General features: G+C 47.8%; 1 protein-coding gene across 1 annotated transcript in view; it reads left to right on the top strand.

The window, feature by feature from the left end:
• Positions 1-14,840, top strand: part of PAPPA (pappalysin 1) — a 216,246-nt gene extending 201,406 nt beyond the window's left edge. The window contains exons 21-22 of the mRNA XM_054584482.1: positions 3,186-3,284; positions 14,588-14,840. Of these exons, the coding sequence (XP_054440457.1) occupies positions 3,186-3,284; positions 14,588-14,695 (207 nt within the window). The 3' untranslated portion in view covers positions 14,696-14,840. The remainder of the gene's footprint in view (positions 1-3,185; positions 3,285-14,587) is intronic.
• The last annotated feature ends 5,873 nt before the right edge of the window (positions 14,841-20,713 follow it).

Below are 20,713 nucleotides of genomic sequence, written 5' to 3'. Positions count from 1 at the left end.
GCGGGCTCCGAGCCCTGCCAATGATGCTTATCGCCTCTGTCCTTGCAGGTGCCCCCTCGTCTCCTTTCTTCCTTGGCTTAGAGCTAATAGTTTGTCTCTTGTCTGGGGCTGAAAAAAAAGCTTAGAAGAGATACTCACATTGGGTCTAGGGAGCGGCCTTCAACCTAGAGTGTCTAGAGGTAGCCAAGATCAGAAAGGGTTTGGGACCCTGAGCCCCCAGGCCTCTACCCGAAGCTGTGTCCCAAGTGGTGGTTCGCTCACTCATCACAGCTTCGCTGAGTGCCTGTTGTGTGCCCGACACTACACTAGGTTCTAAGAATAAAATGATCTTAGCTAAGTGAAAACAGTAACTATGCTCCCCTTGAGTCATTCTTGCTCCCCATCTATCCGTGCATCCACTTATCCATGCCTGCACACATCCACCCATCAACCACCATCTTGCTAAATAAACACTTAAGGAACATCTATTTGATAAAGTGTGGCTCAAGTTGACAGGCAGTTTTCTGGGAAATCTAGAATATAAAAATTGATGGCACACATTCCTGCCCATAAGGAACTCACGGTGTAGTAAAGGAAATAGAAAATTAAGGAGTACATTCTAAAATATGTCCAGAGATTATAACCAAAGGAGTTCAGGAGACTGCAGAAGCACAGAACATCTTGGGGATATTAGGGAAGGCATGTCAGAGGCGTGATGTTTGAGCTAGATTTTGAAAAATGAATTGTTTACATTATTAGGAGTAGCAGCATGCGAATTACCAAAGACCGGAGAAATCTCTAAGTAGCATATCTTTCACATGCCCCTTTCTCTGAAAATTCTCCCATCTCCACCCCTATCTAATTAACTCCCACTCATCTTATGGTCTCAGTTGAAACATCCTTTCCTCAGTGACACCTTCACAAAGCTCCCTGATTAGGTCAAATCCTTCCCCTCTTTATTCAAACAGTATCATGTACTTTCTTCCGTAGCTCTTATCAGAGTTGAAATTGGCCAATTAGATGTGTGATTAGTTGATTAAAGTCTCCCTCCTCACTAATGGGTAAGGTCTAGAGGAGTAGGAGTATTATCTATACTGACTCACTATTATGTTTTTGTGTTTTTTTTTTGCTTTAATGCATGTGTAACAAGTAGCCATTCAATAAATAGCACTGAGTAGAAGACAGATGGATGGATGGATGGAGGAATGGATGGTTGGATGGATAGACGTGGCTGCAAGAAAGGCACATAGAGGAGAGTAGCTAATGATGAGACTGGATTTTTTCAAGGGCCAAATTAAAAAATATAGAACCATTTCATTCATTTTTGTCTCTTCTTCCTCATCTTTTTCCTGAGGTACCCCTTTAGCATGCCAATTCCTTTCATTCTAAGGAAGGGACGTTTCATTTCTTTCATTAATTTGCTTACCTATAATATGAGGAAGAACATAAACTGAGCCCACAGGCAGGTCTCCCAAGGCACAGAGAAAAACATAGGGCTTATCATGTGTTTGTCGTCTGTGCCACCCTAATATAAATGCTATTATGCGTTTCTTATGGCAGTCACATGGCAGTCACACCCGCGCTCACAGTCAACTGCAAGTGCATGCACACACACATGCACTTGAGTATAGGCTCTATTTTGCTGAGATCTTTGTTCAGCATTGACAGGGCAGTGTTAAAATGGAACCAGGCACCGTGAGATGGGGCACAAAGACTCTGTGAACTTGTAGCAGAGATGCAAAAGCCAGGGATGCCATTTAGGGTGGACTCCTTGTGCGCTTGGGACGGGGTGGAGAAGTCAGGCTAGAAGGAGGAGCCACTGAATCACAGGGGTTGTGCTAGGATGCAGTGGTCTTAGCCAACTGATGATACCTTTCCCTCCCATGAGTCACTGAGCATTAGAGACCCTAGCCAGAGCTTCCATCACAGGGCTTTCACTTTCATCTGCCTTCTGTATATCGGAGAGTCACATAATACTGCCTCTGATGGGAGGAAGGGGATGCTCAGTGCTTTGAGAAATCAGTGGACTAGCCCTGCCTCTTCAGTACTGGGAGTCCTGAGGCTTAGAGAAGAAAAGCCACTCAGCCAAAACCATCAAATAACCACCCAGTTGGCTGAGATTTCAAAGCCTTGAATCCAGGTTTTTTAAACCACTGACAACTGCCTTCTTGCTTTGTCAGTACAATTACATTCCATTTTGAAAACACCTCTGAGATCCAAAGTTGTACCCAGCATTAAACTCAGCGATTTGGAGACAAAGATGAACTTCATATTTGCCTATGTCTTTGAGGGGCTGAGGTACATCCACAGACCATACAGGACAGCATGCTAAGTGCTCAGATCGGGAGATACAAGTGCTTGGGCGTAGGCATAGGGGTGGGGGCGGGGGTGGAAGGTTGCAGAGGCTCCTGACTTCCCCTAGGATGGCTTTGGGTTCAGATCAGTACTGACTTAACTCCCTCATTTTTTCCTCCTCTTTGGAGCATCACAGAGTTAGAGGAACAGAGGGAAAAAAGAAATAAAACAGTGCGTGGCAGAGCCTAGAGTGATAAAGAGGAAAACATGGAGCCAGCTTAGGTTCAATTCACTCCTCTGCCGCTGCCTGCATGATCTTGGCTGATGCCCTTTCTTGCCCTGAGTCTCAGAGTCCTCATCTGCCACATGAAACTAGCGATGCCCACCTCACATGTTGCTGGAGAACAAAAGAAGAAAACGAACATGTAAAGCACCTGAGAGCAGTAGGAGGCCCACAGTCACACACAGACCGTTGTGCCGAATTCCTGTGAATTCCAGCATTGGATCTTTATAATTCTTGGGCAATTCACATTTAGCTTCCTAATATATTTGTATATATTTTATTATAAATTATTTTTCATTACCTCCTACCAGGAAAAGCGGGGCAAGGGGACTCAATTTTTCTTATCATTTCTTGCACTAAAATGAGCCCCTTGCTTTAGGAAGATGTAAGTGGTCTATCCATGGCATTGCATTCCCCAGTGTACAGGAGTGTGTCTCCCACAGTTAGCATCTTTAGTTGGGAAAATCTTGGCTGGATAAGACCATTGTTCAAAGGGATGTTGGGATCTGAAGCCAAGTAGAGGTGTGTGAGAAGATGAGAGGCGGCTAAATGATGACCGAGGCCACACCCAACTCACTCCAGGATGCTAACTCGGCACCTCTCCTCCTGCCTCTCTCCTCCTCTGTAGCCCTTCATGGGAGATAATTACTGTGATGCCATCAACAACAGAGCCTTCTGCAACTACGACGGTGGGGATTGCTGCACGTCCACGGTGAAGACCAAAAAGGTAGGCAGTGCCCCGCTCCCCTGGCAGCCCTCCTGCGGGCCTCTCAAGCTTACTGGGCCCAGGATCCCTGCTACCTGATGGCAACTAGCCTATGAGCTGTGTTGTGTTGTGTTGTGTTGTGTTGCGTTGCGTTGCATTTTTTATTCTTCTAGCCAGGAGTTGAGCTAATGTCACGTGCTTTGGCCCTGAGTGAGATTTGAGGCTCATGGATAACTTTTGCGGATGTGGTCCCTAACCATCAAAGCTTAGACAAATAAATGGAAGCACAGTACCTGATATTAGAAGGGAAGGACAGAGTGCTGTGAAGGCTCGGGCAAGAGGTGGGAGAAGGTTCTGCAGAAGGATCAGCATTCGATGCTGCAACGTGAGGGAGGAGGGGAAGGAGCGGGAAAGTGGTCAGGAAAAGAGTGTCAGCGGCAGGAGGCTGGCATGTAAAATCCTACAGAGAATATGCACTTCCGGGGCTATGGCTAACGTCGAGGGGAAGCGAGAAGATGGGGCATTCCCAGCAAGGTCAGTCATGGCTGTCGAGCATTTTATAATCTCTCTTGTTTTTCACACTTACAGAGTTAGGGGTGCAGTCTTGGTTGTGGTTTTCTTCCTTTGTATATCAGGATGCAACAGGAGCAATTCAAGTGTTTATAGTGAAACTGAAACATTAAACTGAGATGCATGTCGATCACTCACAGAAGAGCGCCACGTCCACCTTCCTCCCAACCAGACCTGGGACCAGAGTTTGGGGCCCCAGCTAAGAGCTGGGAGAGAGGTGGGCAACCTGGGCAACCTGAGTTGAGAGGTAGTTTCGTGATGAATGAGTGAATGGGAAACTATTTCTATTTTTATCCTCATCTACCATCTGAGCTGAAAAATCATTTGATCACAGGTATCACTGATGGATATGCACACACACCCCACCCAAAAGGCATTGGACTTTCTGTTTCTATACTGACTTCTGCTGCAGCGATTTCAGGCTCAGGGCCCTGAGATGAGAGTTACTTCTTCACTAAGGGACCCAGAGGCACTTCTTTGCCTGTTCTGAATACGCTTCCTCGTCCTCTTTCTTCTCTTTCCCACCCACGTCATAGATGTCATTTTGGCTTCCTGTGTGTAGAAAAGATTCCCTTCTTCCACTTCAAGTTGTTCTTTCTGATAGCCAAGACTACAGAATGCAGACGGCCGGGCTTGCTCCTTGGAACGAGACGCCTGTTCACCGAGCACAACTGGGAGCCCAGCACCGGCCCAGGCCACGTGCATGTGCAGGCCAGGCCCCGGCCCTTGCGGAGCTTGAGACTTACGAAGGCCGCCACACACTGAGCAGTGAGATGTGCAATTATGCGTTGAGTTCCCGCTGTGGAAGAGGCAGTGAAAGGGACTTGCGAGCTCTTACGGAGAACGGAGAACGGTGTGAAAGGCAGAGAAGGCTTCCCCGAGGAAGTGATCATGAGTAGCAGTTTTGCAGAGGAAGGGGGACCGCGGCGGGGCAGGATGGAGAAAGCTGTCAGAACTACAGGTGCCGGGTGGCTCAGAGCCTACGGGCCTCTCTTTGGTGTATGTGGCTTGGCCTTAGTTACTAGCTGTTAGGAAGAGTTTGGGGCTTTCTCCAGATTCGAGATTCCTGGAAGTCTTTCTTGTGGAGAAAAAAAGGTGTCTCAAATTAAGGTCATTCTTCCTTTCCCAGTTTAATTTTTACATGAACTCCAACTTCTTGAAACTCTCCTGCTTTCTGTTGTAAACACTCAGCTACTCCCTGCAGTAGACTGGTTTATAGAGACAATAAGTGGGAGAAATCCATAAGAATATGAAACCCCCCCTAAGTGAGCGGCCGTATATGCCACGCGCCGTCAGACACTCGTCCTCCATCACCTCCTTTAATCCTCCTTTCATCCCAAGTCGCTATTATTCCTGTTGCGCAGGTGACCCGGTTTTGGCTCAGGGGCCCATGGGACTTGTTGAGCTCCCCGGGCAGCGAGTGCCAAGGCTCACATCCGAATCCAGTTCTGTCTGACTCACAGGCCCAGCTCTTTCTTGGGCACGGGGCTGAGTCCCAGAAGAGGAAAACAGGTGGGGATAGGACCTTGTCCTCAGAGCGCCCGGGCATGACCTTCTCCGTTCCGGCTGGAGACAGTTCACTGCCAGCCCAGACTGCCAAGGAACCTTGGGTGCGGGACCCTCCCCTTGGCGAGGGAGAAAGCAGCTTTTCCCAGCAGCAAAGACAGGGTGGGGAGTAGCTGAGGTTCCCAGCCTTGCCAGTCATCCCTGACATCCCAGACAGGAGTTTCCCCAGAGTGGAAAAATGTCCTGGTTTCTGTCTCCAGTTTCCACAGCAGGAAGCCTCCGCAAGCAGGCGAGGGGCCAGATGCCTCCCTCTCACCCCCTGGCCCATACCTGCTGCTGCCACCTGTGCTGTTGGCCCCAGACACATATCATGGGACATTCCCTGACTGTGAGCACCCAGACCGTCACCCAGAAACCCATGGGTAGGGCAGATTTGCTTCATGCACCTTCCCAAGTGTAGTAATTCCACTAATGGAGCACATGTATGTGCTTGGCCGTGGGCTGGGTTCTCTGTGCCTAATATCTCAGTTAGACTCCAGAACCACCCAGCAAGGTAGAGAGCTGAGGTTCGGAGGGGTACGAGGTGACAGAGCTGTGTTAGGATAGAGCCTTTCCTGACCCCACACAAATTATGCAGCTACTCTTTATGGAGAGCTCGCTATCTGCCAAGCGTGGTGCTAACCGCTCCCACACGCGTCATGGCATGTCCTTTCATCAGCGCAGTAGCGCTGTGGTAGGTGTTGTCTTTGCATCCTCGTTTTATACATGATGCAACGGATGCTTGGAGGGTTAAGGTCACACAGCCAGTAAGTGGTAGAGCTGAGAGGCAGACCCGTGACTGAACCACACAGCACCTGCCTCTAGCCCCTGCTCTGGACATCTTGTTGCCATGGGCTTGCCCCTTGCCCTTCCCCCGGTGGGTGGGCTTCTTGCTTCCCAGTCCTCCGGGACTGCGTCCTGAGTGTGAACTTCGGGCCCAGGGTTAAGCGCTCAGCACCTTCTCCCAGACTTCCTTCTTGCCAGCTCTCCACCTAAACCTCTTCCCAGTCCCCAGGGCTGGGGCCTCCCAGTCACTTGGCCCAGAATGATGTCTGTCTACTCCCTCCATCCTTCCACCCCTTGTTTGTCTCTACAGACACCAGCTGTTTCCCACATCTGCCTTGTGTGACCTGGGCCCGGCTGACAGACAAGAGCAAGACAGTGCAGGAAACTCCGTCTGACAGGGGTGACCAGTTTCTCACCCAGACACCTGTCTGCAGCGTGAGGCAGACAGGAAGGGGCAGGACTCAGCCTCCCACCATGTCAGTTTATTATTTTCCTGTTGGAGCCTGGAGGAGTCTCCAGTACAGAGCAGATTTCCAGAATCGTTGCTTTAACAGTTTCCCCTCATAATCACCACAACAAAAAGTATTCCTTTCGAAATGGAGTCATTCTCAGTAAGCGTGTGTTGGGGGTGTAATGGAGGAGGGGACAATCACCTTAACACATTCAACACGTGCTAAGGTGTGGTGGCCTGGAACAACAGTTACGGTCGTGTTTCAGGCAGCTGCAGGAGACCGAGTCTGGAAGACGCCTGGGAAGGGGGGTGTAGTTCCAGCTCTGCGACTGAGCTCTCTGACCTTAGGCAGGCCAGGTTTGCCCTGGGTTTTTATTTCTCAATGTTTGGATTAGATTCATGTCTCACGACTCTCTCCATGGACTCCTGAGTGCAGTGGTCATTGAGCGAGAACTTGAAAGCTGCTCAGGCCTGGGATCAGGAGAGAGTAAGGAGCTGTCAACCCTAGAGACGTGTCTGTGCATGGGACAGCGGGCCCAGGTGACGGCACTCAGTGTGGGACTGCCGTATTTATTTGCTAAATCTAAGTGAAAATACAATGTTATACCCAGATGTAGCCATTGGTCTAAGGAGGCTAATGATTCTCACAAGACGTGGGAAGCTCATCAAAACCATTAGATGGAAAGCAGCCTTCTTAGCAGAGAGGCCAAGATAAAGGGCTGGATGTTGAGTGTCAGAGTTAGGGGTGTCCATCAATGGCTTTTCCATCTTGACTTAGCAACCAGAACAATCCTTTTAAAACAAAGTCAGATGGCGTCACACCTCTGTGCCAAGCCCTGCGGTGTTTCCCCTTCTCACTCAGAGTAAAACCAGCCCTCCCGATGGCCTAGAAGGCCCTGTGCACTGCCCACGCCCACCCTCTCTCTGACCTCACCCTGCATTATGGGTGCCCCCTCTCCACTTTGCCCCTGCCCTGTGGACACCTTGCACAGGCTGGGCATTCTCCTACCTTACAGCTGTTGTCACTGGCGGTTCCTTTGGCTGAGAACGTTCTCCATTCATCCTCATGACTCACTCCCTCCCCTCCCCCAGGTCTTTGCCCAAGTGTCATGCTCTCAATGAGCCCCAGCCTGACCACCCACCTAATAGCACGCCTGGCTCTCCCACACCCATTTGCCTTGGCTTCCACGTCTTTCTCCCCCCACAACACTTCTCACTTAGGCACAGACTGTGAACTGTATGTATTATTTATCATCTAGCAACCCCTACCCTTCTTGCTGCTAGAATGAACATTTCATAAGGGCAAGAACATGCGTCCTCATTTGTTTCCGGATGAACCCCAGGTCCTGATGCTATGGGTACTACTGTGCTAGGCCATGAGCAAGACAGACGTGGCTTCAGCCATGCTGAGTCCATGTCTTGTGGACTGGTTGTCGGGCATTTAGAGTAGAGTAAATGCCAGTGGAGACACAGCAAGTGAGGAGAGGCAGTAAGCTTCTAGAGAGGGGTAAGTAACAGAGGTGAGACGTGAAAGGTGTGGTAGGTCTTTTGCAAGTCACAGAAGGAGGGTGATGACCAGACAAAGGATGAGAAAGAGAAGATGGTTTCTGGCAGAGGGCCTCGCCTGTGCATGCGCCCGGACATGGAGGAAGCACTGAGGAAGCTGTGACTCTCTGAATGGGGCTGGAGCCCAGTGTAAGAGGGGAAGGGGTAGAAGCTGAGCATAGAGGGGTGACGACGGCTTCTATAAGTCAAACCGGGGAATTTGAATTTTATCCAGAGAGCAATGGGATATTCCATCATTTTAAGCACTGAGCCAGCCTGGAAGGTCCCAGAAGGCTTCCTGGAAGAGGTAACAGATGTGTTTAGCTTGGAAGGTCAGTAAAGATTACAGGCAAATGGCTAAACAGATAAGATAAATTCCCCCATGGTGAAAAATCACTGGCTGCTAGAGTGCTATGATTTCCTCATTTGGGGTACAGCTTTGACTTTTTCATGTGGACGAATTAGACACTTGTTTCATCTCGTGTCCTATGAAGGAATCAGACTTCCATCCTGAAAAATACACAGCATAACTATTGCCAGTACCACCGTCACCGCCATTACCACCACATCATCACCGCCGCCACCACCAGGGCAAAGACACATCACAAGCGTCATCATCAACCGCGCACATACTCCCTGCCTTGCGCCATGCTAAAGGCTTTGCTTGAATTTTATACTTTATCCAAAATACTTCCGTGGGGCAGGATTGTTATTACCTCCGTTTTCCAGATGGAGAAACGGAAGCCCCCAAAACGGAAGTCACTTGTTTGACAGCACACACTAAGTCAGTAAGAGGGGGAAAAACGAAACCCAAGTCTCCTTCTGGTTTACGGTGGCGCTTTTCTCCACTTTACCACCCCTTCCCTCCATTTTATCCTGGCTTCTTCACACTTAAACAAACCTTCGCATTCACTGACTGTTCCATGCCCTCTGCCAGGCACGGACCCACCCCACCTCCAAGGAGCCTGCAGGGGAGTCCTCATACCGAACGGCACACCTCCGTCGACTTGGTCTCATTAAATCTTCCATCAACACTCTGAACACCCCGAGACTCAGAGTGGCCAAGTGATTTGCCCGAGGACCCACAGTGGGCGGCGGACAGTCAAGGCTTTCTGACCTTCAGCACAGGGAGCCTCTTGGTCCCCCCACTGCACACTCTCCACTTGTGACCTGGCTGCTGAGGCTGAGTCAGAGTCCAGCCCCTGCCTGACTCTCAGCCTCAGATGAGACCTGCAGCCAGGGCCTTGTGGTGCATTTGCTTGGGCTGCGTTCCTGAGCCGCTCCCACGCGTGGATGGAGGTGTCAGCCTGGGCAGCTCACCCAGAGGAAGGAACCCCTGGGCCCGAGCAATGTCCTCAGCCTAGAGGGGAAAAAGGAGAGAATCCTGGCCTTTAGTCATTGACCTGGGCTTGTTGACAGAATCCCAGAGTGGGTGGCCAAGCCATTTATGGGACAGCCTAGCCACACGGTGCTGGGAATGCCAAATGTAAACTGGCCACCGCAGGCGCTTGTGCCGTGGGTGGTAGGTTTCCTTGGGAGGCCACGTGGGGGAGAAGGTGGCAAGCTGCTTGGGCAGTCAGGGCATCTGGGAGTTCTGCTAAGAGCTGACTTTATCAGGATGCTTAGTTTTCTGCTCTGTGAAGAGGGAACCCTGGCTCCCACACTGTCTGCCATTTGGGGGGACAGTACGGAGGAACGGTCACAAACAGGGACGCGGATCCCAGGCTACTTGCCAGCTCAGTGACTCACCTCTTTGCATCTTAGTTTCCTCCAAGAGGTAAAACGGGGATAGTGAGAATAGCTGCCTTATTGGGGGTGTTAAGGAGGGTGAGTGCAATGATGCAGGCACATAATAAAGGAGAAGAGGCTATTGGCTCTCAGACAAAGCAGTGGTCGGCCTGGCCGGGTGGGGAAGAGGGTGTCTTGCCCTTACTCTCACTTGCTGGGAACTCTCGATGGTGGGAGTGGGGTTCAGAAGCCTGCGTCATCTAGTTGCTGACTGGTAGCGAAGCCCAGGGAAAGTGTGTTTTGTTTTAAACATTCTGAAGCCTCTATTTTCTCATCTGCAGGATGGGTAACTAGTAACGATAGCCTTGCGAGGTGGTATAGTGTGAACACACTAGCACATGGAAATCATGTACCCATGGAAGACCCTCAGGAAATGCTAGTGTGCCTGCATGCATGTGTATGTGTGTGTGCGCACGTGCATGTAAGGTGGCATTCACTGCTGTTAATCTGGACGAACAGGCTTCCCCAGTCTCTTCCAGGTCAGGCCCAGGAGCACCTGGGAGAGCAGATGGAGCTGGCCCTCTGCACCCTCCTCTGTCCAGTTGTTGGCCCTTGATATGGCAGGAAAGGCAGTGCCTGCAGAAGCGAGAGGAGGGACGGGAGGAAGGAACGGGGTACGCAAGGCATCTCCTCTGCACCGGGCGCCCTGCGAGAGGACGTGGAGGCAACACTATGTCATTGGCTCCTTCTCAGAACACTGCGGGGTCTTTCTGAAGACCCTTGTCTTACAGGTGGGGAGGCGAAGTCCACGGGGGGCCAAGGACTTGTCGGAAGTCACACAGTGCCTGTGTGGAGCCTACCCCGGACCCAGGAGTATCTGCTCCCAAACTCCTTGTGAGGGCTCAGTGAACACAGCTGCATTTTCAAGTGTGTGGTGGAGACAAGTAGCTGTTTTGGCTGCGGATCTGCCTCCTGAGATCAAACCTTCTAGACTTTGTTATATTCTGCTTGGGGTTCCTTTCCTTAGGTGCCAGACACATTTGTTTGGGAAAATGCTGAAGTGGCCTGGGTTGACCTGGGGAGGAGAGAGGAGGGTCACTTACAGCCACAGAGCTAGGGTGGCCAGACCGACCGGAGAAACTAACTGGAGGCAGGGCCTTGGCAACTGGTGATTTTGGAGAAGCTGGTGGAACTGAGAGTGACAGAAAGGGGAACATGCAAGGCAGGGTTTGTAGAGAATATGCATTTATAGATCCTTTCTGGCCAGGGGGTTACCTTCTGCCTGTCTCAGGCTGAGAAGGACTTTCAGACAAATGAAAAGGTACAGACCATTAAAATCCAACCTTCACATACAGATTGGGGAACTGAAGCTCAGTGAAGGGAAGGAACTTGTACCAAGTCACCCAGCAAGGGAGTGCAAGAGCAGAGGCTCTCTGATTTGTATTCTGGCTGGGTATCCATGTAGTCATCTGTCCCTCCACTCATGGGTTCATTGAACACCTGCTCTTAGTACATAAAGACTCAGTTCAAAGGCAGACATGGTCCCCACCTAGACTGAGCTGGCTTGCAAGTGCAGGGGTGATTCAGAACAAGGAGGGCATCGAAATAAGATGCTGTGAGAGGGGATGAGGGTGACGGTATCATTACTCAGGCGAGTCAGGGAGGAGGTGATACTTGAGATAAGACGCAAAGAATGAAGAGGAGCTGGCCAGGAAGGATCAGCAGGGCGGAGGAACATGAATGGCCAAAGTAGGAAAGCACTCAGTATTTGAGGAACCAGTCAATAAATGAAAAAAGCCACAGAGAGTGAGGGGAAGGAGGGGGCCAGGTGAGGTATAAGAAGCGTGCGGAGATCAGGTCCTGCAAGGTTGTGAATTCACGGTAAGGACCTTGGGTCTTATTTTAAGAGAGAGAATCTGTTGAATTTTTGCCTGTGTGAGGTGCAGCAGGAAGCATGAGCGATAAATCAGATATGAAACTGTCCCTAATGGGTCGTAGAGCCCAATGGGAAAGAGTTAGAGAGAATCGTACAGAAGACATTAGCGGTAACTGATCATTCTATATTAGGATGTGGTCAAGGGCAAGAGAAGGGGACAGATAAAGGGGTGGGTGAGTTGAGGACAAATAGGCGGCCCAAGCTTGGGAGGTGGGGGAGAGGGGACAATAGCAGGAAAGGTGTCACGGATGGTGAAATAGGAGCTGGTGGGAAATTTGACTCAGCACACATGTATTTAGTATTAAGCATCTCCTGGGTGTTAGGTCATGTGCTCGGGCTCTTGCATATTTCTTCTTCTTTGATCCTCACAACCATATAGAGTACATGAGCTTTTAAAATCACACTTTCATAGATGGAGAAACTCAGGGATGTGGCGGTGAAGGGACTTTCCCCGAATTGTTCAACAAGCGTGAGGCAAGTGAAGATGCCGCACCAGGCCTCTTAGGCCCAGCTGGTACTGTCCCCCCTCAACGTCCATTATTAGATTTGGACTTGGCTCTGCCCTCAGTGTCCCCACTTAGACTGGAGGGTTTTCTCTGTGTCTTTTCCAGTTGTAACATCCTGTGCTTCTCCTGGAGGTGAAGAGGTTGTGGGAGAATATTCTAGATTGAAAGCCACAGCCTCCACAAAGGCATGGAGGCTGGGAAGAAAATGTGCCAAGCAGGGAACAGCAGGTAGTTGGAGGAGAAAGACAGGCGCGGCATGGAAGCAGCAGCTGTGAGGAGCTTATGGGCCGGCAGCGGGCACCCAGGTGTTTAAATTGAAAGGAGAAACCAAGAGACGTGCTGGCCTCGAGTGCCGTGAGTCAGAGACAGGGCGCAATGAACATGCGTTCTTCTGTTCTGTGCGCTGGGCCTTGGGAAGTAAGAATGCACAGGACCAGAGTGGTCGCTGTCTCTTCAGGTGAGAGAGAGGAGGAAATGACAGGGTCTGGCCGGAAGTAACGCCGCTGAGTGTGGCTGGTAGGGTACGTGAACAAGGGCCTTGCACAAGATGGACAGCAATTTGAACATTTCACCTGCAATGTCATATGGTGTGCTTGAGTGTGATATTGTTATGTTACAGAATTACATGCTTATGATTGTGTAATAGAAGATTTGGTATAGATTATCAGCTCATAAAAAAGGGGCATTATTTGTGCCAGACCCTGCATGTATAGATATGCATATGTATATGTAATGGTTGCGCTCTGAGCACATGTCAAGCACTGTGTGCTAGGTGTTTTTCATTACTTACTTCACTCATCCCTCATCACAACCTCAGGGACACGTATGCTTTCACTCTTCCCACTTAATGAATGTTAACTAAGACTCAGAAATTGTCACATGCTCCAGGTCACACCTCAGTGAGGTGTCGGAGCTTCTGGAGCTTATACTTCAGTATTCCTGTTCATTCCTACATTTTAACTTGTTGCGTAATTACAGGAGGGGGAGAGAAGTTGGGAGGGAAGGCGAGAAGGTACGAGGGAAGGGAGGGGGTGCACATAGGCAGAGGGAAAAGAATTAGATACAGGAGCGAGAATGAGTCCAGAAGCTAGAGACAGAGATGCTCTCTGAGGCTCTGTGAGCAGTGGAGACGCAGGCAGGAGGCGAATGAGGTCATTAAATCCATCTGTGCAGATGGGGGACCCTCTGGGGAAGGCGATATGCAAATGCCATGATGCAATGAGGTGAAATCCACTTGGCTTGCATCAGGCCAGCCTGGGCTCAGGCAAGGGCTGCACAGTGCTCTTTGGAAAGGCAGAGCACCGGCTGCGTCGGGGAGACGTTCACTCTGCTGGGCTCTTTCTCTTTTTCTAGAAAGGAAAGGTGGCCCAAGGTCACAGAGCATGTGAAGGGACGGAGTGTGAACTGAAACTCAAGCCACTCGGGTTTTTTTCTAATTTAGATTTTTATTTCTTATTTTCGCCAGCTTTTGTAATATTTACATACAGCAAATCACATTGTATGCTGCTCCCTTTTTCTTATGGTAAAACCTGTTCCCTAGGTCCTTCAACCAAATTTTATGCAAAAATCTCTAGGTGAAATATTCCCCAGCAGGATTTCTGGTTCCCTAGCTCTGAGCTTGCTTAGACATGCCTTTGTTTTTATCATTGCCTCCCAAAAATCAAAACTGCTGATGTGTGCAGAGAATTTCATACCCTTTATTTCACTTGATCGCCACCTGCAGATACTGCACTGTGCCATCCTGTGACCCATCTCTGGGATAGTACATTTCACTTTTTCACCCATAACTTCATTCGGCCCAAGAATTCACAGTGCAATGTTGGTCTTACCTGCTCTACAGCTAGGAATCTGAGGGTTAAGGGAAAGGTGGCTCATCCTTCTTTAAATGCAAGATTTGCCGTTTATTGCTTTGGGCAAATGCCTGCCCCCTTCTGAGCCTCAGTTTCTCCATCCATAAAAGGGTGATTGTTTTTGTGCCACTCTTTCGGCATTATCAGAGGGTTCGATGTTTCCGTATTTGGAAAATGTTTAGCCATTGCCTGAGCCATAATAAATGCCACTGAAAATGAAAGCTGCCACAATAACAACCATGGTGATCATGATAAAAGTTATCATAGGCCTAGAAAGAAGCAAAGCCATGACTTGAATCTGCTGTCCCCCCAGTCCAGCAATTGTCCCCTGCCCTGTCCTGCCCCTCTGAAAATTATTGCTTCAGATGCAACCATTTGGTTCACCTCTTCTCTTTTTCTCTCTGCAGGTCACCCCCTTCCCTATGTCCTGTGACCTACAAGGCGACTGTGCTTGTCGGGACCCCCAGGCCCGAGAACACAGCCGGAAAGATCTCCGGGGATACAGCCATGGCTAAGGAAGGACAAGGAGTTGTCAAAGAATTCCCACCGCCAGGACCCGCATCCCTTTGGTATTGATTTCACAGTCAGCTGCTCAATGGAATGGCCTCTCCACACCAGGGATCCTTAGCACCCAACCAACCGGTCTGCCTTTAATTTCACCCAGGAAGGACTCATAGTGGGGGCACATGAACCAAGTCTCGCCATGTTAACTAATGGAATGGAATCCCATCCCAAAGTCTTAGATGGATTACATATACTGTGTGCAGTCCCAGAGCCTCCTAAAACTCTAACCATTTGTCACGTGACCACAGCAAGGAACACGTTCTCTATCCAGGAGCGTGCACATCTGTGGTTAGTACACATGCATGCATACGCACCCATACAAACATCTGTGTGAGGGCAGTTTTGGAGACTGAGCAGAGAGAGACTGGAACAAAGTCAATCTTTCCTTTCCCAAGCTCCTAGCCAACACTGTCCTTGGGAGAAAGAAAGTTGCAGAAACTGCTAAGACCACATGTTGAGATGCCAAGATAGTTCACTCCCTGAGGCTTGGAATATGTAGGGCATGCACAGTGGTGTGGTCCTTTGGGATCAGAAGTGAAGTGGCCTCTGATCACCTACCTTCTAGGAAAGTAGGACCCAGGAAGAGGTAAAGAATCCAAAGTACACACAGCCTCCCCTCGCCCGATTTTTCCGCTGCCGTGGGGGATTTACCCCAACTCCAGGGTCTGAGGCCGAGCTGGAAATGGCTTAGGATTACAATGTCAAGGTGTTATAAGAGCCCCCTGCTTGAGGCTTGAGGCCAATATCCCTCCAGAACCCACCCATTCCCCAAATCTTGCCTTGGGACCACATTTGCTGCTACTTTTCCTGCTGCTCTAGCCTATGTATTGAGTACCCCAAGATGGTAGGACTAGGTTAGGAAGTGCCCCACACAACCAAACAGTCTGCCTTAAAAGTGACCCGCATTTCCCCACAGCTCCTCACTTCTAGCCCTTCTGCAAGAGGAAAACCCTCATTGGCCATATGGTGAGAAGTTAAGTCCCGTACGGTTGGGCTTCTCACCCTGGCAGAGAGTTGAGGGACTTAAGATGCTGGAACCCTCACTGAGAGTCCACAATGTCCAAGCCAGTGTTAGATTTGGTACTCAAGTGGAACAGTGTTAAATTTCTATGGTGTTGGGGCCATCCAGAGACTGTTGGGAGTTGCAGGGACTCCTGAGTTACTACGCTTAACCAAGCCTTCCTGCCCCTCCAGGCTAAAGCAGCCTTTGGTCCTGAGGACCTCACCGTGGCCCCAAGTAGCTATACTGCTAGAACAGAGCATCATCTTGGATAGGCTCAAGCTAGACTGTGTGTGTTCCAGAGGGCCATCAGAGGGAAGTCCAAGAGTTCTCGGCTTCAGTCCCCAACAACCCGACATGGCCATCATGTGTTCTACAGTCTTCCATCTGCCAGTACTCCTACCCACACCTGTGGCTGGGCAACCCTTCCCTCTGTCCCACATTCAGCCTCCAAAAGTTCATAGCAAGTTAGTCAAACACACGTGGAAGCCTCCACCTCTTTGGGGCCCTCTTTGTCTCTTTTCAGCCAGTCATCGTCCACTCCTTTAGATTAATGTGGGGAGAAATTAATACAGAATGAGGTGGAGAGAATGGTTAAGTTTGACCATAATTTCTGAGAACTGGCACTAAGAAAGGGAGGCGATGGGAATCTAAACTAGATGGATGATCTGAAGATTGCTATAAATCAAGTCATCTCAAGCCTAGAGAAGACAACCAACAAAAACAAAGTCTAGCACAGGAATGGAAAATACCAGGCACATGTGCTTGACCCTCCTCATTCCTGCTTCCAAGGCAGGCTTTGTTAATCACCTACAGCCCCTCTTCCTATGGGGACCAAAACTAGCTTCAGAAAGCTTCTTACTCTATCACTCCCAGCAGCAGTTACCTGCTGACCAGGAACACTTGAGAAGACATTTAGTGGCCATCTGTGGTCTATTAACAAAAATCTATCAAGGTGCTTTTTGCACTGGTGCCCACAAATAAGGATGCAGTGCAGAAATAGTTTTGTGTGGTTTGTACTAGATTACAAACTCTGAAATTGAGTTCCAGAATGGAGAGGCTGCCGCCCTTGTTCAGGCCAGGCTCGAATCCTTTGTTTCTTCCTTAAGAACTCTTTTTCTTCAGGACATTTTCTTTCTATAATGACCAGGGCCAATTGTTAGCAAAATAAGAATTATAATAGAAGACTTCATCCCATTTTGTACCCTTCTCCAGTCAGTGTCTAAGAGCTCTTCCCAACTCTTGCTCTGGCTGAGTTATCATACTGTGCGGTGCTAGTTACCTTAGTTCCTATCTTCTAACTTTGACATCCCTCCTTGTTGCTTTATTACAACATTAGGCAATGCAGACAGCCTTGGAGACCTTACTAACGGTGGGGTTGCAGGAATCACAGAAGAACCTCCTCAGCGTCTCTTAAACCGACCCTCATTCCCTTTCTTCCTTCACTCTCACCCTTGCCTATCCCCACATTCTCCAGATGAGCAAAGTTTCCAGAAGGCTGGCTTCTATCTTCACATTCACCGATTGAGTTAAACCCTCTGAGCAAACATCCGCCCTGTCTCCTTAGCATCATCATTCAAACCTGTGACTCACAAATTCATATTTGCCAAGGCTATGAGGCAAGAGAGGCTACTTGATTGATGGTCAGCCTCATGCCCACATGGAAGGTGTAATTAATAGCCCTTTGCAAACCGTAGTGGAGGTGGGTCTGCTCTATTTGTGCAGTGCACTGACACCCAGTTTCATTTTCTTTCTGGGAACAAACCTCATGGTCTCATCCTTCCTATCCTCCCCTGTTGAGGACAATGGAATACTCACAAGGAGGCAGCTCAGCACTTGAGGGTTCTGGGTCTGCAAAAGGATTAGCCTGTTAGCAGCAAGAATGAAAAGATGAGGTAGACAGCCCTCTAAGCACTGTCTTGGGAAGTTTTTTTAAGCCACAACCCTGACTGCCTGCACAGAGGACTTGCATGGCCCCCATCCCCAATTCTGTGCCAACAACCTCTTAGGAGAGACAGTCCTTGAGAAGTCCATTTGTGGGGCTGATTGGGTATTAATGGAAGGGAGAGATCAGTGGCCATAAACAGTGGGGCTTTGAAGGTGCAAGGTGTCGGCTGCTACTCCTGTTTGCAGCATGCTGAGTCACTACCTAGATGATTCTCTTGGCCCTAGTCCCACCTTGGCCAATGCTTAAATGCTATTTGTTGAAAATAATTCTTAGAGACAGATTTCAGCTACCTCCCTTCCAGGTTTGATTTAACTTGGTTGTAACTGTCCATTTGTTGTAGGTCTTACCTGTGTTAGGCAGCCGGGCAGGAGGGCAGGAAGGCAGGCAAACCATACTTTCAAGTTACCAGTTTTGAGGTTTTGTGTTTTTTTTTTTCTGGAACTACTTCAAGTACAAAAATAAAAGGAAGAAACTGAGGCAACAAAACTGTACAGATAGAAATTCATAGAAGACAAGGAGATTAAAAGGAAATAAATATGCATGATTAAAAATAAGAATTTTTTTTTAACTATTTTGTGCTTCCTAAAGAAAATTGTTTATTCCACAGACTGAGTAGGTAGACACAAGCATAACAATTTCTGTAGCAGGAGACATAGGGTGGGATTTTATAACACCATCTGTTATTTTCTGTACATTGTAGTAGGTCCAGGAAATAAGACATCTTCCCCTTGATGTGTAGTTGTTGCTGGGGAAGTGTTTTGTCTGCTTGTTTGGTGGCAGTCTGTATTAGTAGGGAGTGGGAGGGCTTGCAATTGGTTTTACCCAATATTAAGGGGACATATTGTTTCGTGTTTTTCACATGATAAAATGTGTGTACCTACCAGTATAGCACTGGGCTTTATCAAGGCTGCACTTAGAACCACACCGCACAGTCCGCTTTCCTAAAAAGCTGCTACATGACCAGACAGGTAATTCCCACGGGTTTTAGGAAACAAAACAAAAACTAAACCACACAAACAACAAACATAAAAACTAAATAGCACATGAATACGAGCCTGCTCGTTTTAAGATCTTTCAGGTTTTGCCAAATTCCTACCTATTGTTTGAGCTTTAAAGGAAACGTTTAGCCAAGACAGGAATTTTATCCCTAGAATAAGAACCTAGACATCTTGACTCCAGGCAGCAGTTTGCTTGGGGATCTTGAACAAGTAATCAGATTGCCTCTCCATTTGCCTCAGTTTCTCCAGCTGCAAAATGGGGATACTACTACTTAACCTACCTCACAGGGGGAGGCCAGGGAGTTGTGAGGCCCTGAGGTTTTAAATGGGCTGCGGCGATCTGGGAGAGCCAAGGCTGGGCACCAAGGCCGCAGGTCCCCTTCCAAGAAGGCGCCGGCCGTCGGCCTTAAGGAAAGACAGCGAGTGCCCATTGGATAGTTCAAGGAGTAACGCTGGAGCTCCTGGATGATCATCTGTGTTAAGAGAGAGGCTTGTATTGGGGAATATTTCGTTCGTAGATAATTTGGACTTTTCCTCCCTCATTCTGGCCTTCTCCAGTTCTCTAATTGGACTAAAAGCCAATTACTTCCTATAAAGTAAAAGTCAGTATACTGTCGTCTGTTTAATACTTCCAGGCCATTCCCAACTTAATAGAGGAAGGGAGTCCCTAGAATCTCTTCTCCTCAGACTTAAAATTCAACATTGAGTGTTCCATTAAAAGATCTGGCTTTCTGAGTGCAAACAATGCGGGGCTTCTTACACTATACACCAGCAGTCAGTGAGGAGGATTTTGAACAATTACTGAGTTGCTTTTTTGGGTCTCTATAATCAATAACCTGTCCACAGATATCTATCTATATAAAGATATTATATATAAATATAAATTTACATATATATGCACATGTATATATAGTTGTACATATATGTGTGTATATATATACTTAAATGTAATATTTACAAAATAAAACTGTGATCTCATCTAGAGAAAATGTATTCATATTACAAACTGCTCTTCCATATTTATGTATCACATTATACCTTTTTATTATTGTTATAATTATTATGGGTATTTCTAATTATTATGATGCTGAAATCCGTTTGGCACCTTCTGGAAACTACCAAAAAAAAAAAAAAAAAAAAACAACTCTCCACTGAAGTGCTTAAGATCTGCTCTCATGAGAATTCTACTGGCCTGCTATGGAAAAGGAAAAAAAAACAATCTAAAAACCAAAACACAATTCCAATCCTTTTTCTGTACCTCACGCGCATAAATTTGCTGCTCCTATTTTGGTTTTTTTTCCTCTTGTTTATGTATTTTTATGGATCTAAGTTAAGTCTTTTAGCAATATATAAAAATGTAAATAGAAACTTTATTTATTAAGAATGTCATCTTTTTTAATTTATATTTACACAATTGTTCATCTAATTTATTTTTTCTATACGGTTTTAAATACTCAGACATATTTTGCTGTTCATGATATTTTTATCCTGTTCTCATGGATTTGTCTTTCCATACTGTTTTCTCTGGTCTCAATTACAGGTTGGATCTCACAAAAAAAGAAAAAGAAAAAAAAAAACTAATGTCAAAGACAGAAATATTTTGCCACTGTTGATTACTATACTTTAAAGTTCTATATTATGAAAATATATAATAGCTTGTATGCTTCAGTATGTAGTGGTGTGCTTTTTTGTCTGCTGTGGAAATCTACTGGACTCTCATACATACACACTAATGTGGAAGAAAACCCCACGATCTAGAATGAAATCAGTTGCAGCATGAGGCTGAATCCAATACGCAGCCAATGTTCTGCATAAACATTTCCCAGAGAGTATCTACATTTTGCATGTGCAAACAATGAAAAACACTTTCTTTAAGAAAGTTCAGTTTTCAGGGAGCTAAACAAATATCACCTCCAACCATGTCTGCTCTCTTGAATGCTATCTTCAACAATATACTTCCAGCATATTCATTATTTTCACTTTTTTCCTTCTATCATGGGACACTCTGCCATCCAGTTCATTG

This window comes from Pteronotus mesoamericanus, unplaced genomic scaffold, assembly GCF_021234165.1.
Source record: "Pteronotus mesoamericanus isolate MK-2021 breed Mesoamerican mustached bat unplaced genomic scaffold, CSHL_Meso_final contig_78, whole genome shotgun sequence".
NCBI classification, from domain to species: Eukaryota; Metazoa; Chordata; class Mammalia; order Chiroptera; family Mormoopidae; genus Pteronotus; species Pteronotus mesoamericanus.
The sequence above is the reverse complement of the archived record's forward strand: the minus strand, read 5'-3'. Positions and strand labels throughout refer to the sequence as shown.